General features: G+C 42.6%; 1 protein-coding gene across 2 annotated transcripts in view; it reads right to left on the reverse strand.

Moving 5' to 3' along the window:
* Positions 1–515: 515 nt before the first annotated feature.
* Positions 516–26,658, reverse strand: part of NUBP1 (NUBP iron-sulfur cluster assembly factor 1, cytosolic) — a 31,926-nt gene continuing 5,783 nt past the window's right edge. For both annotated transcript variants that reach the window (XM_069983669.1, XM_069983670.1), the window contains 8 exons: positions 16,972–17,040; positions 14,044–14,076; positions 13,451–13,541; positions 10,046–10,200; positions 9,719–9,829; positions 4,049–4,151; positions 2,998–3,081; positions 516–904 (listed from right to left, as the gene is read on the reverse strand). In XM_069983669.1, the coding sequence (XP_069839770.1) occupies positions 879–904; positions 2,998–3,081; positions 4,049–4,151; positions 9,719–9,829; positions 10,046–10,200; positions 13,451–13,541; positions 14,044–14,076; positions 16,972–17,040 (672 nt within the window). In that variant the 3' untranslated portion in view covers positions 516–878. The remainder of the gene's footprint in view (positions 905–2,997; positions 3,082–4,048; positions 4,152–9,718; positions 9,830–10,045; positions 10,201–13,450; positions 13,542–14,043; positions 14,077–16,971; positions 17,041–26,658) is intronic.

Consider the following 26,658-nt stretch of genomic DNA (forward strand, 5'->3'; position numbering starts at 1 on the left):
ATGGGCCGTCCTAGAGGCTTAGGCCCCACACTTTCTAGGTCGTCCCATTCCAATGACTTCAGAGAGATGGGACCTACAGTGCCAATGTGGGTGGGGTGAATTGGCACAGCGGCTGTGAAGCCCCCACCCAGATGGCACAATCCACCAACGATAAAAAGCATTTTTCACTGGATCAAGCATCAAGAAATCTATTATAGAGGAAGGTATGAAAACTGCAGAATTGAGGTGACCGTATCACTTTAAGTGCCTTACAGGTAATGAGTGAAGGGAACAGCTCTGCCATTACATGCAACTGCTTTCAGAGGACACAGATGCAGTCAGGGATGGCAGTCGCCTTGAGATCCATGACTGCCCCTTCCACCATCTACCCCTTCTAATTTTATATATATATATATATATATATATATATATATATATATATATATATATATATATATATATATACACACACACACACACACACATACACACACACACACTATACCTAAGCTTATTGGATAACACAACAGCACTGCTTTATGTATTTTTCTTATGGCTCATTTATTCATTCAGGATACAATGATTCGCCATTTACCCACTTTTGCAGCTTTTTTCCTTCTTGGATTGGTACCCTTGAAACTGTAAGATTTTATATTTTAAAAACGCTTTGTCTTCAGTAACCCATCTGTAGTTGGTAAGTGCACTGAATGATTTTTCCCCTGGCAGACATTGGTCTGAGGGAGGAGATTCTCATAAGTATTGCTGGGCTGTGCTAAGCAACATATCAGCTGCTGAATGGCCATTATCCAATGAAGAAGCAATAAAAACAGAGGCATTACAGAATAACAGCCTTTTGTGGCAATTTTAGGAGTAGGAATATTCTAAATAACTTGTCAGGATCAATGAGAACAAAATTCTTGAATTTCTGTAAAGGAATTAAAAACAGAAGGAGGCAATGTTAGAAAACAATAGGACATGATTTTATTTTATAGTGATCACATATTCACAATAAACTCTAAACATATCTTATTACCTGAGTACCGATAATACTTGCTGAATGTGAGACCATGAGACATTTGAGAGGATCAGCTAAATATGGTGACATCTGTGGTAATCACCCACTAGGGGCGCTATTACACACAGATTCTTGAAGCTAAAGTCAGGAATGGATCTGAAAAGAGGAGAAATCTCAGTCTTTCCTTTAAAACCTGTTCTCTGTTTATAGTCTGTTCCTGGCTTTGGCTTTAATGATCGGTCAGATAAATATGTCTGTGTAATAGGGCCCTAATTCTGGTAGCATCTGCTGTTACTCTAAGGGCCCTATTACACAGAACGATAATCAGACGAACTGACCCTATCCGGGCGATTATCGCTTTGTGTAATAAATAAAATGCTCAGCCGATGACAACGATCATCAGCTGATTGCCGATATAGGATTGAAACTGTAATAGCAATGCGTGGCCAGCAGCTGACGATTTCCAAACTGTATACATTACCTATCCAGGCTGCTGGGCTCCTCTTGCGGTCTGTCTCTCCCTGGGTCCCGTGACTCCAGCTTTAGAGCAGCCTGTCTCAGCTGACAGGCCACTCAGCCAATCACTGGCCGCAAAAGTGCAGACTGGCCCTAGTACAGGCCACACTTACGGCATGGATTACCTTTCACCTATGAATGGATCTGTACAATTGTGGATGGCTTAAGATGCACATCTGTAGTGCTGTCTGTAGCTGCAGGTCCTTGGCTGTAGATGTGTGAACCTGGCCTAACAGGGATCTGCATATGTTTAATAACTTATGCAGCTACAAGCAGTTTAATATTTAATTATAACATTTATATCAACTTGCAAATTCAGGAGAGAAGTTTACTAGATGTGCAACTTCTCATCCATTTAGTAGGGGAAGTAAAGACCCTCTAGGTGACAGTCAAAGCACATTTACTAGTAAGAGGGTGATAAATGAGGAAAGGTAACAGTCTATGACTTTCTTTCCCGATGTCTCCCCCTTTCCAACTCCCTGCCTTACAGATACTGAACCAACAAGTACAAGAAGTAGAAGTTACCTAGTTAGACATAGGGGCCTATTCCACGGAGCGATAATCGGCCGAATCACCCCGATTCGGCAGATTATCGCTCCGTGGAATAGAGAGAACGATCAGCCGATGATCATGTCATCGGCTGATCGTTCATTTAGGTTCAAACCTTAAATCATCGGTCGCCACCTGCGCATCGCTACATGGAATAGCAGGCGCGGCGGGCGATCGACGATTTCACAAACATCATACATAACCTGTCCAGGCTGCAGGTCTTCTTCTCCCGGTCCCGTGCGGCAGTAGCAGCTTCGGAGGGGCCTGTCTGAGCCGACAGACCGCTCAGCCAATCACTGGCCAGGACCGCCGCGGCCAGTGATTGGCTGAGTGTTCTGTCAGTTCAGTCAGGCCGTTCCGAAGCTGATGCTGCCACACGGGACCGGGACGATTGTCAGGGCCGTGGAATAGGCCCAGTAAACAAGCACAAATCTAGTAGATCGGCACTCGTTTACATCTTTGATCGGGCCCTGCTCGGCCCATGGAATAGGCCCCTTACTGCATCCGAAATAGTAACATGACAGCATAGAAGGTATAGCATCTGCACCTCCTTCTCCATAGACTTCTAAAGTCATCATGTAACCTGCTCCCTCAGTGAGCTAATAATCCATCTAGTCTTCCAAGACAAACTTAAGCAGTGAACTGTCAAGAAATGGTTCAGTGGCAGGAAAAGTGGTGGCTCAAGTGGAATCAGTCTCTCTATGGTACTTTTAACACAGTCTCTAAAATGCTGTTCCTTAGGGAGCCAACTATATATGTGTATATTAAGTAAATAAGATCAGCAATAATTGATATAAACAGTGTCATAAGTATAACTCACTGCTGATATAATTAATAAAAGTCACTGGCTGCAAAGACTTTCTGCCCAACAACTTCATAGAAACGTGTACTATTATGCATTGTAAAGAAGAAAATGGTTACAATAAATTATTACTTACTTTGTATTATTGTTCTGTAGGACAAGGTTGCTGGAGAATCTGGAATTTCGGTAAAAAATGATTTGCCTGTGTCACAGCTCCTTCCTTTAAACAAAGAAACAAAGTCAGTTTACTACTTATTATCAACTGCCATGCTGCCTATTACACGGCTCAATAACTGTTTATCAAGGGCTTCACAGACATGTTAGCGATGTCCGTGCAGTCCTTGCCCTAAACGGTTATACATTACCTCTCCACACTCCCGGTCTTCTCCTACCCTCTGCTTGCCTCCCGGTGGCTGTAGCTTCAGCGTCTCTGAACTGACAAGCCGCTTAGCCAATCACTGGCTGGGACCGCCATGGCTAGTGGCTGGCTGAGTGGCTTGTCAGCTCAGATATGCTGAATCTATAGCCGCGGTACCAGGGAGGAAGCAGAGGGCAGGAGAAAACCAGGAGCGTGGAGAAGTAATGTATTCAATCATTAGCTGTCGGCCACACATCGCTATTACACAGCGATGCACGGTCGACCAATGATTTTCAGTCTAGACCTAAAGATAAGATTAGGAGATGATCCTTGTTCCTATTACACATAGCAATAATTGCCCGAATTGGCCTGTTTCGGCTGATTACTATTTCGTGTAATAGGGCCCTAAGTTTGGACCAACTATTTGTTTAGTTTAGGCAAAAATAGTGCAACAATTTTGGTGCATTGCGTTTTAAGCAACTACCTCTTTTGCTCACTCCTCATTTCAGATAGACTATACGCTCTTGTCGGACGAGGTGCATTTTGATAGTTTTCTGGCTGCCCTGCATCTGAATTGCTGCACGCTACAATTATCTCCAGATTGCTTAGAAATGCCTGAGGGTAAATTCATACACATTCTGATAGGAAGTATATGAATTTGTGCAACTCTCCCATTCAGATGAAAGGCGAAGCAGCAGAAATATGTGCCATAAAATCTGTCCATCCACCCTAAAGCTCCTCACTTACAGCTGAATATACAGAATTATGTTCTTATAAATAAGTTGCATGTGTGTATATTATAAATATATTTTAATAACCTGTGACCAACCTATATTTGGGTCCAAGGGAACCCTGCCCAGTAGTGGAATGCTGAGGTCAGTGCACATTTTCTCTGCTCCCCCTGTAGTTGGAGGGAAAATCTGAGATTCATTCTGAAAGGGAAAAAAAGAGAAATAAAAAAATGTATCCATAAAAAATATAACAACAACAACAACAACAACATTAAATCATGTTCAACTCAACATAAAGATCTCAATCACAATCTTAACATGTCTTCTGCATGAATTATGAACCTAGTTAGACTATATTCTACATACTGCACCTAAGGAAACTAATAAGGAGAGCATGTTGGGCAGGGTTCACATTTCTCCTAGAGCTCCTTTAGAGCCTTTGTAAGTTCTGCGCCACAATTGGATGGTCTGATGGTCCTTTTACACCTACAGATTTGTCGGCCGTGGAGGCTGCAAACAAGCACTCAGCAGCGAGATCGGCACTCATTTGCAGTACTTACATCCACACTGCTTGTAATCTGGCTTCTCCTTTTCTCCAGCCACTGCTGTATCTTCAGGCCCTGCCTCCTCTGGCTATCCATCATTCTGGAGGAGGCAGGGCCTGAAGATGCTGCAGTGGCTGGAGAAAAGGAGAAGCCAGATCACAAGCATCGCGGTTATAAGTATGCACTGCTACTCGCAATCTTTAAACTCACAGCACAGACACATACATATCTGTGCTGTAAGTTTTCTTTTATCATTCTTGGCCACACATAACCCTGTGTGGCAGACAATGATACATTTTAAAGCCTGCACTAAAGACCCACTCAGCCGAGGATCAGGCTTTTCCCCCGTCCTCAGCTGATGTATATACAAACAGTGCGGGAGCCGAGTGGCAGCCAAAGGGGTTAGGGGGGTGGCTGCATTACATATTAGTAGTATGTAGTCCCAGGGGCCTGCCAGGACCTTAAAGGAGAAGTCCGGCGAAAATTATTTTTTTATATGTTATTACTTATGGAAAATTATACAATTTTCTAATGTACATTAATTATGGGAAATGCTCATATACTGCTATTTCCCTTAATTTAGTGTATCAGGAAGTGTTAGAATTATCTCTGAAGCAGTGACGTCACGACCAACGGTGTAATTCCTATGGAGTGTCCAGCAGGGGGCGCTCTATATATAGAAGTCAATGAGTACCATTGACTTCTATATATAGTGCGCCCCTGCTGGACACTCCATAGGAATTACAGTGTATGTAATGTAATGTAATGTAATGCACTGTACTGTTGTGACTTTATGAATACATTTATGGAATACTTTGGGGAGCAAGTGTCCTTGCTCCCCAAAGTATCCCATAAATGTATTCAATGAATACATTTGCAGGGCACCGAGCAGGGAGGGAGAGAGGTGCCATCTACCTCCCCCCTCCTTGCTTGGTGCTGGGAACATATACAAAGTACTACTCCCCCATTATCTGCAGATAATGGGGGAGTAGTACCTTTTGCTATCCCTATCACCGCCCGCGCCGCCGCCGCTCACACAGGGGCTGCTATTCATCGCGCCGCTGATTCCCCGCCGCCCGCGCCGCTCCTAACTGCCCGCCCGCTCGCTCGCCCGCCCCGTTCCTGGCCGCCGTTCTCTGCTCATGCCGGCCGCGTCAGCCCACCCCTACCCCGGCCGGGAGCACGGCGCTTCCTGGTGTCCCCGGCCGGGGTGGGGGCGGGCTGACGCGGCCGGCATGAGCAGAGAGCGGCGGCCAGGAACGGGGCGGGCGAGCGAGCGAGCGGGCGGGTAGTTAGGAGCGGCGCGGGCGGCGGGGAATCAGCAGCGCGATCGTAAGTTTGATGCCGGGAGGAGGAGGGGGAGCGGCGGGGGGCATGAATAGCAGCCCCTGTGTGAGCGGCGGCGGCGCGGGCGATGATAGGGATAGCAAAAGGTACTACTCCCCCATTATCTGCAGATAATGGGGGAGTAGTACTTTGTATATGTTCCCAGCACCGAGCAGGGAAGGGGGAGGTAGATGGCACCTCTCTCCCTCCCTGCTCGGTGCCCTGCAAATGTATTCATTGAATACATTTATGGGATACTTTGGGGAGCAAGGACACTTGCTCCCCAAAGTATTCCATAAATGTATTCATAAAGTCACAACAGTACAGTGCATTACATTACATACACTGTAATTCCTATGGAGTGTCCAGCAGGGGCGCACTATATATATAGAAGTCAATGGTACTCATTGACTTCTATATATAGAGCGCCCCCTGCTGGACACTCCATAGGAATTACACCGTTGGTCGTGACGTCACTGCTTCAGAGATAATTCTAACACTTCCTGATACACTAAATTAAGGGAAATAGCAGTATATGAGCATTTCCCATAATTAATGTACATTAGAAAATTGTATAACTTTCCATAAGTAATAACATATAAAAAAATAATTTTCGCCGGACTTGTCCTTTAACTCAAGATCGAGGCTCCTGGCCCTTTAAGCTTGTCATTGCATTCTGCATAACTCTCATTAACTTTGAAGGGGTTATCCAGTGATACAAAAACATGGCCACTTTTGCACCGCTCTTGTCTCCAGTTTGGGTGGGGTTTGAAACTCATTTCCATTGAAATAAATGGAGCTTAATTGCAAACCGCACCTGACCTGGAGACAAGAGTGGGGTAAAAGTGGCCATGTTTTTGTAGCGCTGGATAACCCCTTTAATGGTAATTGGGAAAACAGGACAGAACAGCACCATGAACTACACTCATTACACAACTCAGATATGCCATAAATATCAAGATGGGAATAACTATTTAAAACCAGGACTCCCTCAGTGTTAAAATCTTTACTTTTAGGCCATATCACCCTCTCCTAGGTGTGAGGTGCCATGATAGGAAAACGTTTCCATTTTACATAACTGAAGCTGCTCTGCGCTGTAAACAATGAGAGCTTTCTGGTTGCTATGGTGCTATCCAGGGACATAACGTCTACATACTACCAACCATCACTAAGGTCATAAAGTAGAGCTGTATTATCAGTGTCTTTCTATTGTACATATAAGTTGGCCCTGGATGCAACCATGGCAACCAGAATGAATGCATCCATTGTTTACACTGCCGACCGCACTTCTACAGTATTAAAAAAAATTATTCTTATTTTATGACTAAATGGTTTAATGTAAATAAAGGTCTCCCCGCCACACAGGTTGCCATGCGGACATCCCATGCTTGGCGACATCCTGCAATATGCTCTATTTAACTTATTAGGGCTTGTATACAGAACTTTCAGACGCCTGGGACATTTCCAAGGCAACCTAAACTTCCTTCAGGAGATGCATCTGCATGTGGTAGTTTCAAAAGCTGCAGTGTAGCAGGTACGCTATCATTGCTTTCTAACACTGCCCAACATGGAAAAAAAAAAAAAGCTCAACCATTAAATACCACAATCTGCCATTTGCACATTGTGGTTTCAGGCATTGGATTTAAAGTTGTAATCTGCGTGAAAACCAAATGGATTCTGCTCTCCACTATATTCAGAGTGATTCCACAGTTCACACTGAACTACAGCGCTGATTTTTTTTCTGAAGCAGATTCCAAATCCACACAACCTAAAATAAAAAAGTAGTGACGTCACTCCTTTCACAAGAATCTGTGTTGGGCAGCTTGGCCGCACGTTAGCTTTACTAAATGGTGTTAACCCACATCCAAAACAGTGTCTGCAAATCTACCAAAAAAATCTGAGGATATCCATAATGGTTTTTTTTCTGACAGAAAGATAGTCTTTTGTACATACTCTAAGGAAATAAGTCATTGCAAGCATAGAAACCAAGAGTACTAGACAATTAGGGTCCACATCAAGAGGCTGAACACTTGTCCTGATCAGTGCACGACTTATGAGGTGGGTCCGAGGACTCTCTTGAAATGGGTCCAGCAGCTGTGTAAGGTTACACTGACAGTAAGAGATCATAGAAATTAATTAATTAATATATAGAGAGAGTTAGTTTCTATAATGCTTATTCATTTTATTGGGGCTACGTTTCCTCATCAGGGTGCTACAGAAATCTGTCTGGACTCCCAGGTGTCTGTAAACAGATATGAACATTACATTTAAGTGCAACATGCAACATATTTGTTGTGGAAAATGTAGCAAAGCCACATATAAATCTGCATGATAAATCTACAAGTGGATTCTGGTGTGGATTTAGGTGCAGATTTGTCTCTATGACAGCAATTATTTTTTTAAAAAAATCCGGAATAGGCCCTTTAACAGGAAGTAGGACTAAGGGCCCTACTACATAATTAAAAATTAAATATGGCTGATTAAAGAGTTACTCGGGCGTTGGTATATAGAAAATAGCAAAGATGTTATGCTTACCATTCCACGCTTCCCATGTCCTCCTGCTGACAGCCGCTGCCACCGCCCAGTCTCTGCAGTTAAAGCCTGCTCAGCCAATCACTGGCCAAGACAGGACAGTGCTGTGGCCAGTAGTTGGCTGAGCAGGCTGTTACTGCAGAGACAGGTTTGTTTGCAAAGTGTCAGCAGCGGGTGGAGAGATAAGCATAACATCTTTACTACTGATGCTGTAGTACCCCTTTAAAGCACATGCTGCATTGACATCACTAACAATGTCTGTGCAGCCCTGCCTGCACAATTATCAAGCTGAGTAATAGGCTTGGTAGGCGAGCGATGATCTAGCAGATAAGGCCGGATCAGACCATCTAATTAAGCCATAACACTTGCACATTCCCATTAAAGAAAATATACCCCATCCAACAGACTTCTCTTTATTCAAAGCATCATGATCTGGCCCTACCATATGACACAACATACATTTGACTGTAAAGCATTCTACACTTCATGTTAGTAAACTTTTGTGCAGATATTGCGAGTAGACTTGGATACAGTAATTGTTTGGGCATCCACTTGTCATACAAGGTTCAATGTGGATAAATGTAAAGTTATGCACCTGGGTACTAAAAACCCACATGCATCATATGTCCTAGCGGGAGTTACACTGGGAGAGTCACCGATAGAGAAGGATCTGGGTGTACTCATAGATAACAGACTACAGAAAAGCACACAATGTCAGTCAGCGGCTTCTAAGGCCAGGAAGATATTGTCATGTATTACAACAGGCCTGGACTCTCCGGACAGGGATATAATATTACCGCTTTAAAACTAATAAGGGGAATGGAGCGTCTTAGTTATAAGGAGAGATTAAAAGAATTACATTTGTTGAGTCTTGAGAAGGGACGCTTAAGGGGAGATATGTAAACAGGAGCTAAGCAGCAGTTGTGTATTGACACCACTACAAAATGAATGGAGACAAACACTACTGTGTACTGTGGAACCATAAAGGATCAGTTACTTATGAGTTATCCTGTGGACAGCTCTTCAGTAAATGGCCTATAAAAGAAATATGGTAAAAAGATGCTACAGTTAAAACACCTTAGATGACAAGGGAGCACTGCCTCTGCCAGGAATAAAAATGGTTCAGCTTCCAGAGGTGACAAGACGCCTCTACTGTGAGCTGCGAGTCTCTGGAAGTCACTTCAGGAGGGGGTCACAGCAAATACATCTGGGGGTTTCACAACAAATTCTTAGAGCAAAATAAAATCAATAATATGGTATCATATGGTATGTAGGAATATGAACTGTATCCATCATCCATCCCCTCCCTTGGTTGAGCTCTACCTTATAAACTATGTAATATCTACAAAAATCTAATACACATACCTTGCATTTGGGGCAGATAAAACCACTCATGTTTTCTACTACTCCTATAATCGGCAATTTTACTTTGCGGCAGAAGTTTATTTCTTTTCGTACATCCTGCAGGGACACCTCCTGGTAAAGTGAAGGAAGAAACACTGGTCACTGGTGTACTTCTGACCATCACAAAACCTATTATCATAGGGAAAAACTGAGGGCTTGTGCTAATACTGTGATTGTACCAATAGTTAGCTCACTGACAATTAACCCCTTTGGTGCCCTTACATATGTTTAAAAGTATAGCTACTAGTTGGAAAGTGAACAAACAACATAGGGAAAGAAAAATCTTACCTGTGGGGTAGTGATGATCACCGCACCATCAATCTGAGCTGCACTAAGGTACTGTATTACTGACAGATGCTCATCAGAGGTGCCCGGAGGAGTATCTACTATCAGGTAATCCACTTCTCCCCAGTCTACATCTCGCAAAAACTGCTTAATCATCCCTAAAGGTTTAGAAAGAGAAAACGTAGAAATATTAAAAGATTCTCCAACCATTTTGTTCAACCCAATGTATTCTATGCTTAAAGTGGCACAGTCATTATAACTTTCAAAATCTAAATCAGCAGTAGATGTAATATAAAGCAATACTGCAATTTACATTCATTATTTATTTTTTAGTTATCATGGAGAACACGGCACTTCTTGTTTTCTGACTTTTTTTTTTCCTCAGAAAACAGGAAACAGTCAGAAAACAGGAAGTCCTGTGTATCCCAGGCCATCTGAGCACTCACAGAGAGAAGGTAGTCATGTGATGCATGGACATATTGAGCCGTGACACTGTACTGGCCGGAAATTCTGTATTTAGTCTCTTTGGTTCAACCAGCAGAAGTCAGAAAATCTGCCTTCAGGAAACTGGACCTTTATTTCTGGTAAGTTCAGCTTTGTTTTACAGCATGATAACAACAAAAAATATAATTAAAGGGAACCAATCACCGGAAAAACGCATATAGAGCTTTTGAAATGTGCTGTTAGAGCACACAGCACACTTGCCACACGTGTTTCCATAGCCTCCGTGCCTTCCCCCTGTAAGCCGCAAAGTAACTTTATAAAACTGGCGCCCTGTATGCTAATTACCTGAGGTAGTCACCTGGGCGGTGTTCGGCTAGCAGGTAGTCACGGTCCCCTGGGCGTTCTACCGCTGTAATCACGCCCCTCTGGGCGTGATTCAAATGGCCGAGTAGCTGTGACATTCTGATGCCGGACGCCGCCGCACATGCGCAGTGCAGCCGCTTCCATTCCGGCGGTACTGCGCCTGTGCAGAATAGCATCGAATAGCCTGTTAGCCGGAGTTCGAGGCTATTCTGCACAGGCCAGTCCAACCGGAATGGAAGCGGCTGCACTGCGCATGTGCGGCGGCGTCCGGCATCAGTACGCAAGCGCGCAGACGTTGGGCACGGCGTGCTCCCGAGTGACACCACAGCCACTCTGACATTTGAATCACGCCCAGAGGGGCGTGATTACAGCGGAAGAACGCCCAGGGGACCGTGACTACCTGCTAGCCGAACACCGCCCAGGTGACTACCTCAGGTAATTAGCATACAGGGCGCCAGTTTTATAAAGTTACTTTGCGGCTTACACGGGGAAGGCACGGAGGCTATGGAAACACGTGTGGCAAGTGTGCTGTGTGCTCTAACAGCACATTTCAAAAGCTCTATATGCGTTTTTCCGGTGATTGGTTCCCTTTAATGTAAATTGGAAACTTGCTTTTTATCACATCTAATGTTGTTTTAGATTCTGAAAGTTATAACCACAGGTACACTTTAAAGGAGAAACTATTTAAGTGTACTGCATGGACAGATACAAGTTTTATTTAATTTAAAGTGGCTTAAAAAGAACGACCTATTCATTTTTGTTGACTGTTCTCTAATTTACTATCGATATTATAAAATAATCCTAAAATCTAGCAGAGTTTATTTTGGCCACTAGGACAATAATAAGCAGAGACATCTTGTTCTATACAGATCACTTTCCAGTAGCGTCCCCCTTATCATCACAGACATTTACAATGTAAGGTGATACCAGTATATAGATAACACAGGATCTACCACCATTCACAATAGCTGAAGGTCACAGCTCAGCCTCCTCTCCCTGTAGAATTACATCTGCACAGGTCTCAAAGCATGCATAGAAAATATCACCATTCTAGTGAATAAGATCAGTTACAGACTACTGTGTCTGTGCCCACTAGGATTATTGTAAAGCATATCTCTGAATACTGTTAAGAGCAGATCTGGCAAGATGGTCACTCCTATAATGTACAAAAATGATATTTAAAAAAATTACAATAAGCAAACAGAAACATATGAATATTTATGAGAATATGCAAACGGAGGACAGATCAGTGCAATGAGGGCTGAAGTCCTGTCCCCAGTGTGCGACACCACTTCATTTACATATTAATAAAACTGAGGATTTAACAAAAACGGCTCCGAGGATGAAGGTAAGAAAATTACTATCATTCTCAGAGTCCTCTGCCATATGGGAAGATTGCATCAGGTTAGAGTATTCTAACCTGCTCTTACTTTCCCGTTAAAGTGTTCCTGTTATCAGAAAAAAAACATTTGACATGTTGTAGAGACATGATCCCTGAAATTTTTCCCAACAGCACTTTTGCTAGGTTTACTGTACCTTCTCCAAGGACATTAGGATGTACACCAGTGGGCAAACAATCCATCAGTTAGCTCTAAGGAGACATCAAGGAAGGAGATCCGGCAGCATCCAAAAACTCTTCAAGCTTTTTCTTTTTTTTTATAGGACCCATTGTGATTGACATGCTGCATGTATGCTCCTGATGATTTAATGAAAGCTTGAAGAAGACTCCACAGTTTCTGGATGCTGTCAGATTTCTGGATGCTCCTTTCATAATGTTGCAGACAAGGCAAAAGTTTTGATGAGCTGGGGTTGTCAGCCCCCCCAAATCTGTAAAACTAGTCAGAAGTGTGTAATTATGCCCTTCACTGCAAGACATGCTCCACTGTAAGCTTGCTGTAAAAACTTGCCAGAATGCCAAAGATGCTGCGGAATTCTGGTGGGCATGTTCTCTTTAAAGCGACTCTGTACCCACAATCTGACCCCCCCCAAACCACTTGTACCTGCTTTTAATCCAAGATCTGTCCTGGGGTCCGTTCGGCAGGTGATGTAGTTATTGTCCTAAAAAACAACTTTTAAACTTACAGCCCCCTGCCAAACAGGAGTATCTGTGCCCTAACTTTGCACCACCCCTGTGGTGTGTAAGATTTTTGCCTGGCAGGTTCTGAAGAGATGAACTGTGGCTGGAAGAAATAGTCATGGCAGTCTGGGCCAGATGGAGAAGAAGAGGCAAACGCTTCAGATCAAAGAAGATGTCACCAGTGAGTCACTGAATGAAGTTACGTAATTTGGTAGGGGTGCCCGGAGGTAAAATGTTTTTCCAAGGGGTGCCCAGAGGTGGAAAAGGTTGGGAAACACTGGATTAAGATTTAAAATATCCATATCCAATATCCCCTGGTCAAGCCCCTATCTATATTCTATGGCCATCTCCTTTGTTCTTCCTGTATACTGTAGTAGTATGACATAGTAGTGTAATATCCTATGATGCAATGGGATACTGGAGAGCATGGGGTTAGATGAAGTGAATAATACTCTTCCTCTTAATTACCTACACATCACTAACCCAGTCATACAATGTATTATTAATATAAATTTGATACAAACCATTTTTCTTGGGGCCCCTCCATATAACTGCATCATCTGGGCTGCCAAGCAAGAAGCCGACAGACATCACCGCCAGGTTGTCCTCTACATACTGAAAACAATCAGGAAAGTATTATAACACAAGCGACCAGAACGTTGGATGATGCTCCTACATTTCACAATTAACAAATGGTGATGGTATTCCTCTATAATATAACTTATATCTTTAGAGAAATCATGTCACATGAGCACCAAAAGGTCCAATAAGATTAATATAAAATAAAATGTAAACCAAGAAATAATAATCAACTTTCTGATTTAAACTTTAAAATGGGCAATAAAAGGGGATACTATACTTAGCCTTGTCTAGAATATAAAGGCCCGACAATGTTGTATATACACCATTGTCTGCAATATCTATATACAAAGTCACACACTGTTCTTACTGCAATGCTTCAGCTTCTCAATGATAATAATGCATTGCCGCCACTAGGGGTCAGTGTATGCCTCCAAACCAGGAAGTGTGCTATGCCATAAAACTCCCATACTACAAACAGTAAAGATTTAGCCATAAAGTGCAGACAACCTGGGGTTCATCAAGGACAGAAACTTACAACAGGTGACCATCCAGAGCCACTCTGGTGAACCTAAAAAACAAACAAACATAGATTTTTTATGTGCTTTATCAACCTGAGAATTTCCTATTAGTCTAAATTAACACATATGGCTTCATAGATGGACAAGCAAAGAGAACATTTCTCTTTCTCTAATAGCAACAAGTATAATGAATAAAGAAATATCTTCTTGATGGTGCGTTCACACCTACAGGATCTGCAGCTGATTTTCTGCAGCAGATTTCATTTAAATAACTGAATACAGCATCAAATCTGCTGCAGATCCTGTAGGTGTGAACGCACCCTAAAGCAGATCTGTCAGCTCAGTATGCTGTTTTAAGGTCAGAAAATAATATTACAGCTACAGGCACATACTCCTATAAACCAATATGACTTTGGGGCTAGACACAGATCAATCTTACTGTCTAGTTAGACTTAACAGACATATCAGAAGTTTGGATAAGCTAGGGTCTGGACGCTAAGACCCCAACCATTGCTAGAAAGAAGGGGCAGTGGAATTTGACTCCAACCCCATTGATTTAAACTTCTGACATGGCTCCATGACAGGTCAAAAGATTGTTGTAAAGTACAATTTAAAGTGTCACTGTTATCTGAAAAACACTGAGATATCATAGTTGTTTTGATTGGTTGGGGTCTTGGTGCTGTGACCCTCAACAATAGCAAGAATAAGCCGGGGAAGAGCTTGGCTAAGGGTCCATTTACACAGAAAGATTACCTGACAGATTATCTGCCAAAGATTTGAAGCCAAAGCCAGAAACAGACTATAAACAGAGATCAGATCATAAAGGAAAGCCTGAGATTTCTCCTCTTTTCAAATCCATTCCTGGCTTTGGCTTCAAATCTTTGGCAGATAATCTGTCAGATAATCTTTCTGTGTAAATGGACCCTAAGGGCCCTATTACACGGGACAATTATTGTGCAAAAGTCGTTATATCGTTCGTATTTGAACGATAATCGCTCTGTGTAATTGCAGGCAACAATCGAAAAATCGTTCGTATGTCGTTTATTTACATCTAGTTATGATTTAGATAAAGTTATCCACATTCGTTCGCTCAAGTTCCGCATTTTTTTCACTAATCGTTCAGTGTAATTGCACATTGTTCACTGTTATGCTGGGATCAGAAGGAATAAGCGATCATAATAACGATGGTAGTAACGACTGTAATTAAAGACCATCGTTATGTGAGACATGGTGAACGATTTCAGGTTAAAACGATAAACAATCTCGTTTGCAATCGTTTATCGTTAATCATTAAAAGTCGCTCCGTGTAATTGGACCCCAAGTCTCGCTGCAGGAAATGGATTCTATAGTAAGTATTTGGGGCATATCTCCTGTATCACAGAGAGATTGGGAGAGAATAAGTAGCTGACTGCTCTCTGTGTCTTGTCCTACCGATTGGTGAGGGTCTCAGCAACTAGACCCCAACCCAATCAAAACGTTTGACATCTTTATGACATAAAGAAGCCAGTATTGATTGACATATGACATAAGGGAGCCACAAAAGAATGTGGCTCTTGCTGTTCTTCCTGTTGTGTTTGCAGACTGTCTAGTTGGTTCACAAATGCAATGTTCTTGCCTTTGTGACGCACAGCACCACAATTTAGGCCATTTCTCCTTTCCAGCCAAGCCATTCTCCTTTTATGATAAGCCCCCCCTTGTGACTGTTCTTTTGTCCTTGGTTAGTAGGGCTATGTTCACACAACGTAGTAATGACGGCCATTCTTCAGTGGACGGCCATCATTTAACGCTAAACCCCAGTAGTTGTTGTAAAACAAAGGCCGATATTAATGATCATGATCATTAATAACGGCTGTGGTTTTGCAACAACAGCCATTGTTTTTACATTGTGTGAACATAGCCTAGATGTGCCTTATTTGTAGCACACCACAATTCTGCTGCCGTTAAAACCAACAATCTAGCGTAAAAGCCTTACTAACATTAGGCCGCTATCCTCTAGGACAAACATGGTTGCTTGCATATCTGGTCCTTGCCTTAAATCTCTTTTAGAATAACTAAATATTAGGAATCTGTAGGCGAGATGATAATAATTTACTAATCCTGACTGCTGCCAGGCTGCTGTGTATAGATACATAAGAGCAGCCCATCAATCACAGTACAGATTATTTCATCACTCCTAGCAGCTACACAGCACATAACTATTGCACTGTTTGCGCTGATAGAAGTGTAAGGCTAGGTTCACACTGCGTTTTCAGCATCCGTTTAACGGATCAATTTTTTGCAAAAAACGGATTGCAAAAAAAGGGATGCATTTGTGTGCATCCGTTTTTGATCCGTTTTTCCATTGACTTCCATTATAAAAAAAAACGGATCCAAACGGATCTTTTTTACGCACAATAAAGTACTGTTGACACTACTTTTTTGACTGTTAAAAAAAAAAACAGATCCGTTAAACGGATGCTGAAAACGCAGTGTGAATATAAAGTTTAAACGGGTAGTCCACCAAAAAAATTTTTCTTTCAAATCAACTGCTGCCATGAAGTGCCAGAGATTTGTAATTTACTTCTATTAAAAAATCTCAAGCCTTCCAGTACTTATCAGCTGCTGTATGCCCAACAGGAAGTTGTATTATTTCCAGTCTAGAGAGCAGGAGAGGTTTTCTATGGGGATTTGCTACTGCTCTGGACAGTTCCTGACATGGACAGAGGTGGCAGCAGAGAGCACTGTGTCAGACTGGAAAGAAAACACCACTTCCTGCTGGACACACAGCAGCTGATAAGTACTGGAAGACTTAAGATTTTTTAATAGAAGTGAATTACAAATCTCTGGCACTTTATGGCACCAGTTGATTTGAAAGAAATTTTTTTTGGGTGGACTACCCCTTTAAGCTGTAATATGTCTTTACACAGTGCAGAATCCACAGAATGAAGGGCATCTCATACAGTTACCTGTTCGCCTTCTAGACCCATTATTTTTGGAATCGACGGACCACAAATGTCCACATCAAGCAAAGCAATCTGAAAAAAAAAAAAAATAATCAAATTATCATTTTTTTAGTGGGAGTTTGGAGATTTACTATATTTAGCTTCCCTGGCTACATGCTACATCTGCATACAGGCTTCAATTTCTTGTCATAATGTCAGTAAATAGAAAAACATTCCTATTAAAAGGGAAATCAGCAGGTTATAAAGCAGCATCAGCCTGCTGATCTGCCCCAATAGGCTCCTATACCTTCATCCTCGGCACAGTTTTTGTGTACTTTGTAGTTTAGTCTATATGCTAATGAGGCAGTTTAGTGCACTGGGGGCGTTTAGGTCAGTTTCCCTTTAACATGCAAGGACATCTATAAATCTACTTTCCACAGCTACAATTGTATCCAGTCCATGGAATCCTGCAGAACAACCGGTCCTCAGGACTGATATATTTTACCTACACTTGTGTTGCGAGGTCACCAGCGGACTGTATATGCTGAATATGTTAAAGGTTATGGACACCTTAGAATGCAATTTTTTATTTCTTTCTACCTAATTTGTACAAAACCCATCATTTTTATAGGTCTTTGTGTTCACTTCCCCTTCTGCAGCCATCCTGCTCTCAGAAAGCCCTTATCTGGTTGTTATTAGCCCTTCCCTCCTCTCCTAAATGATTGTCTAAGCTGATTTATAACTACAGCAAAGTGATCTTTTAATCTGGTTATAAATCAGTTTAGAAGACAGACCAGGAGGGGAGAGATTGAGACTGAGCCTGTCAGAGACGGACCAATGGATTTTACAGAGAAAATTAGCCTGTCGGAGACAGCCTGACAGGGACTCCTTTATATTACAAATGCAGTCCACTCTGCAGGCAGCATGTTATAGAGCAGGAGGAGCTCAGCAGACTGCTATATAGTTTTGTCGGAAAAGTTCCAGGATAATTTGTCATTTTTTCATGTAAATGTCTCTTTCTTCTGTGCTAAGCAGTCAAGTGGGAGGTGCTGATCAGTGACTGACAACTATCTGTGTATGACTATGTTCCCTCAACATTTTTTTCTTGTCAGTTTTTTTTTTAAATTACATCCATCATTTTTGTCTTTTAAAAAGTCAGCTGAATTTAAAGGGGTAGTCCGACTTTTATTTAAGAGTCGGGGAGGAGGTGGCTTAATCTAACTACATGCACCTACGTCCCCGGCTCCAGCGCTGGGGTCCGCTGTCGCCCCCTCCGGTTCTAGGTCCCCAGGCCACTTCCTGGTCTGAACGGTGGCCAGGATCGTGTTGTGTCAGCCCCGCTCAGCTAGTCAGCGGCGGTATATGTCAAATTCAAAGCAGCTGTGTGTAATACAATTTACAATTAGTGAAGCGTTGATACAAGTCAATATAATCGCCCCTACACAAATATGAATTTCCAGGGGAAAAAAAAAAATCATCATAATCTCGGGAGATGGCACAATTTGTAACTACACTGTAAAACACTGTATTCTATAGAACAGTAAATGTCCCCATGCTGGATTAATAACCGAGACGTAACAGTCAGCATTCATGCCACAACACCAGGGCCCTCTAGCCAATGTCTCTATGTTCACTGTGATCCCAGCAGCTGCTCTCTAGTACCTGTATATATATATGCAAGCAAGGAGAGGAAAGGGAAGCCAACCCTAGGCCTATCCAGCCTGAAATGTCATTAGGCAACTTTGATCCAAGCTATAAGCAGCCGTCTGCCAAAACACAGCCCTTCCTAAAAAGTCATTGCTTATATGATGGGGATTATTTTAACACCTCTACGCATCTGCTGTCATACTCTACCCATGGAGAATGAAAGGAGAGCATTTCCGAGGGACTAAACATTAAGGCCATCAAGAAAGTTATTAGTTTGTCCTCAGTTTACCCTGCGCTTACTAGAAACTTCATAAACACTAGGAAATTGGGAGTGGTAGGATATCGACTGAATGTGTTTTCAATTATCTTGCTCACAGCAGACGAACAGTTCATGTACTTCATAATCTGAACATACACCAATTACTCTAATTGGAAATTAATAAATAAATAGAATAGATAACAGAGAAAGAAAAGTCTCAGAAAAATGCTCCAAAAGGAGCATAAAACAAAAAATAAGGAAATACATACATCCAATGAAAATATAAAAAATTGTATTTGCGGCAGTGACCACCAGGTGCTTCATAGAGACTTGACAATTAAAAAGGAAATGACTGCTGCAAAATGCAATCTTTACACCATTTAAAGGGGTTATCCAGCAAAAATCTTTTTTTTTTTTTTTTTTCCAAATCAACTGATATCAGAATATAGATATCAGTTATATAGATTTGTAATTTAATTCCATTAAAAAATCTCAAGTCTTCCCATAGTTAATAGCTGCTGTATGTAATGCAGGAAATTTTATTTTCAGTCTGACACAGTGCTCTCTGCTGACATCTCTGGCCGAGACAGGAACTGTCTCTGTTTTCTATGAGCCCTCAAAGAAAACCTCTCCTGCTCTGGACAGTTCCTGTCTCGGCCAAAGATGTCAGCAGAGAGCGCTGTGTCAGACTGAAAATAAAATAACATTTCCTGCATGACATACAGCAGCTAATAAGTATGGGAAGACTTGAGAATTTCTAATAGAAGTAAATTACAAATCTATATAACTTTCTTACACCAGTTGATTTGAAAGAAAAAGTTTTTCTTTGTATAACCCCTTTAACCCCCTAGACGACCCAGGGTGTACCTGTACGTCCTGGCATCGCTAGGGGAGTTCAGAGGGGGGTCGTGCGTCGACCCCGCTCGCCACGATCCCGGGTGCTTTATGCAGCCCGGGACAGTGGCTATTAGCGGCCACGTCCGATCGCCGTGCCTGCTAATTAGCTTTCTAAATGCAGCTGTCAAAGTTGACAGTTGCATTTAAAAAGCAGCTTTTGCCCATCCCTGGTGTCTAGTAATAAAAAAGCCCCCTCCACTAAAGTTTGAAATCACCCCCCTTTTCCCATTTTATAAATAAATAAACAAACAAACAAACAAACAAACAATGTTTGCTATCGCCGCGTGCATAATCGCCCAAAGTAATAATTAATCACATTACTGATCTCGCACGGTAAACGGCGTAAGCGCAAAACAAATTCCAAAGTGCAAAATTGCGCATTTTTGGTTGCACCAAATCCAGAAAAATTGTAATGAAAAGCGATCACAAAGTCGCATATGCGCAATCAAGGTACCCATAGAAAGTAAACATCATGGCGCAAAAAATGACACCTCACACAGCCCCATAGACCAAAGGATAAAAGAGCTATAAGCCTGGGAATGGAGCGGTTTTAAGGAACATATATTTCTTAAAAATGGTTTTAATTTTTTAAAAGCCATCAAATAAAATAAAAGTTATACATGTTACATATCGTTGTAATCGTACCGACTTGAGGAACATATATAAACAAATCAGTTTTACCCCATGGAGAAAGAACAAAAAAAAAAAAAACACCAAATAATTTTTTTTTAAACCACATATTACATTTTTTTCTGGTTTCAAAGTGTACTTTATGCAAAAATTCAGACTGTCAATGCAAAGTAAAATTTGTGGCGCAATAAAAATAAGGGCTCAAGTGGGTTTCTAGGTAAAAAAAATTCAAGAGCTATGGTCTTTTAAGCACAAGGAGGAAAAAAGCGAAAACGCAAAAATTTTAATTGGCCCGGTCCTCTAAGGGTTAATTGTTAGAAAAAATACCCTGAAGTTAATGGAGCTGAGCAGCAAAACCACTTGTAACTTGTGGCTAGGTATAGAGCTGTTTTTGGATCAAAGTAGCAATCTTTTTCTAGTCCAAGGCAATTCCTTCAGGGCTATGCATTTTTTTATCCATAATTTTAGCCATTTTTGCATGAGGAAATGTGCAAAACAGTTTCCTGAGTTGATTTGTTTCCCTTTAGGTCTGTTTTTTGAGCTGCTTACGGCTCAGAGAAAACGGCCCAAAATTCTATGTGGGAACATAGCCTTATTGGGATTTTTTACACCACCACAGAATGCACTTATTACTAATCCAATTTTCCCATTTCAGCATGTGTGCCATGCTGTGGGACTAAACACATTCTTGGCTCCATGGTGCCATGACATAGGTGCTGAAAAGCTTTAAAATAAACCTCGCACTTTAATAAAACTTTTAACATGTCATAAAGATCTGTTAAAAGCTTTGATCAGCCGGGGTCTTAATGTTCAGTTTCAGAATGATCGCTAGCATGAGCAAAGAGATAAGTGGGCTGCCTTTCTCCATTCACATGATGGAGGTGGTCTCATAAACTTACATTAGGGGTCAGTATCAATCACATGAAACAGAGCTGGGAGAGAACACACTTAGGGCCCTATTACACGGAGTAATAATCTGATGAATCAGACAGATATTGTTCCATGTAATAAAGACAATGATCAGCGTCTGATTCTTGTTTATTAAAAATGTTTAAATGTCATTGCCTGCAGTGCATCACTATGTGTAATAGCAACGTGCGATATATATTTTTAATAATAATAATAATAATAATAAAAAATAATAATAAATAATAATAATGTAATACTTACCTGTCCAGCCCCCACCCCCTGGGTCCTACTGCCTTGTTCCTGTGTTCTTTGCTCACTGTAGCTGCACTTCTGAAGCAATCTATGAAGTGACAGGCCATTCAGTCAATCACTGGCTGCATCGCCGTCCCGTCTTGACTAGTTGCTGGCTCCAGTGAGCAAAGAACACAGGAACAAGGTTGGAGGACACGGGGGAGCTTGGACAGGTTAGGCTGAGGGATAAGCATTTATCTTTTCAATTGTTTTTCTCCAACCATCTCCATTGCCTTGAACTGCCATTCAGCTGGACAGCCTGCGGTAAGGTCACTCTGAACCCTGTTGTGGGTCTATTCTTTTTAGTGTCTATGCCAGCTTCATGTGGAGCACAGAAAACCATACGCTACACCTACAAGGAGAGTTAAGTAGAATAAATAAGCTGTGAGGCATAGATGGCGAAACCAGTCTATAGATAATAGAGAAAAGTAATTGCTATAGACTGTTTAATTCATTCTTAAAGAGGACCGCTATTAGAGATTCTTAAGAGATTTAGCAGAGAGAATGGATTAAGTAACACTCAGAAAGTTCAAAGGAAATAATGGGCCTTGAAGGAGGACGGCAAAGCTGGTAAATTACGGGAATGACTTCATCTGTGCCGTATGCTGATCACAAGTTTAATGCCTCTAATAACATCCTCATAGGGATCAAGTGCTAAAGAAATAGCACATATATAGAATATCAGGAGTAGCCCTCAGCAGCAAATGACATCAATAGTCCCAAATGTCTATGTCACACTTACATAAAGCTAGCTACTCAAGAACTCAGGGTGCATTTACACAGAAAGATTTATCTGACAGATTTTGGAAGCCAAAGCCAGGAATGGATTTGAAAAGAGGATAGATCCCAGTCTTTCCTTTATGACCTGATCTCTGTTTATAGTCTGTTCCTGCTTTTGGCTTCAAAGATCTGTCAGATAAATCCGTCTGTGTAAACGCAGCATCACTCCATGTAATCACATATCAGTGCAAAGCAGGAAAACACTTGCTGTCTAGTGTCTCTACCCCACAAGTCAACGCCCGACACCTGAGTCTTAATGAATGACTAGGAATCTCCTCCAAAGGGAAGAGAGCAAAACTCTTGCGTAGAGCTACTTTGCATAGTTTTCTTCCCAAGAAGAATTGCCTGACTTATAAGTCTCCCTATGCCAGCTTGGCACATTACCTCCTCAGACCAATGCCATGTATTGATGTAATGGAACATGGGGCTTTAGCTATGGTAATAGTCACACAGGGGAAGGTCTGTATGGGAATGGTTAGCATGACAGTCAATGAAATGTGCTGCCAGTAAATGCTCCCAGCTCTGAAGGCCAAATGCGAAATGTACTGATTACTGCCATGGCTTCCCGGCCTCATTACACAACAGCACTGGCTGATAGGACGGAGACGCTCACATCTGCTCCCAATTACTGCTAATAACTTATTTTCTAGATACTGCTGCACAGCTCAGAACGGGAGGAAGCCAACCCAAATTTTCTTATACTGCTTTATTTAACAGAACGTATGACTATTCAATAACTGTAGCTATGGATATTACTGAATGTTCTGATGTAACGTCACTATAAGACACTTATGGGCCAAAAACATTGAATTGTCGTGCTGGCTCCTAACTGACTACAATCAGACTACAGAGGCCCTTGTCTAGAGGCAGGGGCTGTCATCTTCACTCGGCCTTAAAAAGGTTCTCCATAAACATGGCCACTTTCTTCAAGGAATGGCACCTTGCCTGGTCTCAGTTTGGGTGTGGTTTTGCAGCTCAGTTTCATGGAAGTGAATGCAACTGAGGACAGATGTTATGCTGTTTGTCCAAAAAATTTTTTTCTAACCCTGGATATTTCCTTTAAAATGAGCTAATGTTACTGAATGGACTACATCTATATCAGGGGTGGGGAACCTCCGGCCCGCGGGCCGAATCCGGCCCCTGAGACCTCCCAATGCGGCCCGCAGCTCCCCTCTGATGCGCGCCGCTCTGGAGGAGGAAGGAGCCGGCGCACACAGCATCCTCCGGTGTCTGTGACAACTGCCGGACACAGGAGGATGCTGTCTATGCCGGCTTCTTCCCCAGCAGAGCGGCGCGTGTCTTCCGTCTCCTGCGGGACGCGTGCGATGACGTCATTTCATCGCGCGCCGCCTGCAGGAGAAAGACCGGCACAGAGGACCTGGGACAGAAGAGGACATGGGCAGCGTGGGAACGTAGGTAAGGTGAGTGGGATGTTTATTTTTTTTATTTGGGGGTTAACTAGGCCACCAGGGATATGCCTGATGGGGGTTAACTAGGCCACCAGGGACATGCCTGATGGGGGTTAAATAGGCCACCAGGGACATGCCTGATGGGGGTTAAATAGGCCACCAGGGACATGCCTGATGGGGGTTAACTAGGCCACCAGGGACATGCCTGATGGGGGTTAACTAGGCCACCAGGGACATGCCTGATGGGGGTTAACTAGGCCACCAGGGACATGCCTGATGGGGGTTAACTAGGCCACCAGGGACATGCCTGATGGGGGTTAACTAGGCCACCAGGGACATGCCTGATGGGGGTTAACTAGGCCACCAGGGACATGCCTGATGGGGGTTAACTAGGCCACCTGGGACATGACTGATGGGGGTTAACTAGGCCACCAGGCATATGCCTGATGGGGGTTAACTAGGCCACCAGGGATATGCCTGATGGAGGGTTAAATAGGCCACCAGGGACATGCCTGATGGAGGGTTAACTAGGCCACCAGGGACATGCCTGATGGGGGTTAACTAGGCCACCAGGGACATGCCTGGGTGCTGCAAACCCACGCTACTAACTGCCGCACACGGTATGCGGCCCTCAAATGATTTTATTAATGCCCGACCGGCCCTCGACATGGAAAAGGTTCCCCACCCCTGATCTAAATCTATAAAGTGTATAGGTATATGTAGAATGCATTCGACAAATACATCCACATCATGCACCTAAAGTGTGTGTCATCCTTTTGTAGCCTTATTTATTTGAATGTATTAAAAAGCTGTTAAAATGCTTTGTCATGAATAGCAAAGATAGCTTATTCCAGCCCATCTTACTTCCTGAGCAGCTCTGCTGCCGGAACTGTGACACCACAGCACTGCTGGATTCTAGAGCCGCCATTCTGTACCTTGACGTCGGTTGCAGTGGGAGCCTCTTCCTTGATGTGCCGCCTCATCTTCAGACGCTTGTGTGTCATACTCTCGGGATAAGTGCAAGTACAGAACACACACACATGTCTAAAGATGAGGGCGGCACAGAGACCCCCAACTACAGCCCATTACTCTACCGTACCCCATTACCTGATGCCCAGTGACTCAAAACCATGATCAATTCAAAGTTCAGTACAGAGCGACATGATGCTTCCTAAACGGTGGTAGTCTCACAATTTTACGAACATTTACAATGGTTCTCATGGCCATATACTTGCTTGCACATATCTTTTTCATGGGAAAGGAATAAAGTCCCAGCGCGGTTACAGTAATCCAACAATTTTACCACTATATGAAAACACTCGTGGCTTTACTATGCATTTTGCCAGTAATTGTGTAGTTTTATGGCTGTTCCATAGCTTGAGTTAATATGTTATTAGCCTTATGGTGGCGACACGCTGGTCGGCTCACAGTAGAAAAAAACAAGCGTTTGTTACGATGTAGGGAAAATCTGCATTTCCAAACTATTGTTACAGGCAACTCAAGGAGAAATCATCTTAACCCAACCTTTCTATAAATCTGGCAAAGCTCCCCTGAACTTCCTGGACTACTACTGCCAATTCTGCTACAGGAAGGGACTCCACCTTCCCACTCACAAAACAAATCCGCAGAGAGAGAACGGTTAGTGTAAACAGCCAGGACTGAATCCTACTCTGAAAATGTAGGACAAGGACTGAGGAAGCAGAAGTCCTCTGCAGAGGTCTCCACCCCAGTGACAATACGCTACATCACTGCATAGAAGCACTCATTTTGCAGAATGTGATGGGATTTTGCGATGTCATCATTTTATGATCCGTGCAAACCTCTGGGGCACCCCATCATTCGGGAATAGGGGGTCTTCCTATCTGGGATAGATATGTCCTATCCAGCGTATGCTTCATTCTTCATTTGTGTAAAGCATGTTGTTATCTTACAATGGTGAGTGTTAGGTACTGTACTTTTTTTAAAAACTTTTTCCACATTTTATCTGTTTGTTTATTTTACAATTAACTATAGCACGATTACGCTGATATGATTTCCTCCAGCACTGTATAGAGCTAATGTGCAGTTCGATCCACGTATTAGCTGCAGCAGTAGCTTTAGTAAGCAGAAAAAGAAGTTTTATTCTGCCGTGCAAGGCCAGGAGAGGGGTGGGAACTAGTCATCTGGGCGAGGAGTCGTCCATGACTAGTCATGGCTCTCTCCCTGTTAGTGGCCTCTCTGCTCCCCGCCCAAATGACTAGTTGCCACCCCTCTCCTGGCCTCGCATGGCAGAATAAAACTTATTTTTCTGCTTATTAGAGCTACTGTTACTGCCGCAGCTGTGGCTGGTATGCTCCGGGAGCTGCACAGTAGCTCTATACAGTGGTGGAGGCAATAGTGCTGATTGGATCCCTTTAAGTTCTCCTTCACACAATTTTTTGCTGCTTCCTTTTGGCTTTTTTTAATGCAGTTTTTGTAGTGTTACTAAATTAGTGTGTTTTAGTACATACATTTTTGTGTTGTGTTTTTTTCTGTTACAAGCCATGCGAGTCTGATCATGTGATTCAAGGATTTCTCGTGAATGTAAAAAATGACACAAAAACACATCAAATCAAAACATACTTCCATAGACCTCTGGGGGTCTATGGGAGAAAAACACCACACAATAGCTGAAAAAACTTACTGACTTCCACCTAACATTTGGCTTTTTCCCTATAGGGCAATGCTTTTTTTTTTCTGGGCTTTTGTTAAATGCCATGTGTGAAGCCATCTTAAAAGGGGTTGTGTCTCCTTGTAAAGTTTTCTGCTATTCACCTGCTAATCCCAAAATGTCCAACCACTGAGGGTCCCCACCCCGGCAATTTCAAGAACAGCAACCCCTATCTTCCATTAGAATGGATCAGTGGGTCA

Source organism: Dendropsophus ebraccatus, chromosome 9 (genome assembly GCF_027789765.1).
Source record: "Dendropsophus ebraccatus isolate aDenEbr1 chromosome 9, aDenEbr1.pat, whole genome shotgun sequence".
NCBI classification, from domain to species: Eukaryota; Metazoa; Chordata; class Amphibia; order Anura; family Hylidae; genus Dendropsophus; species Dendropsophus ebraccatus.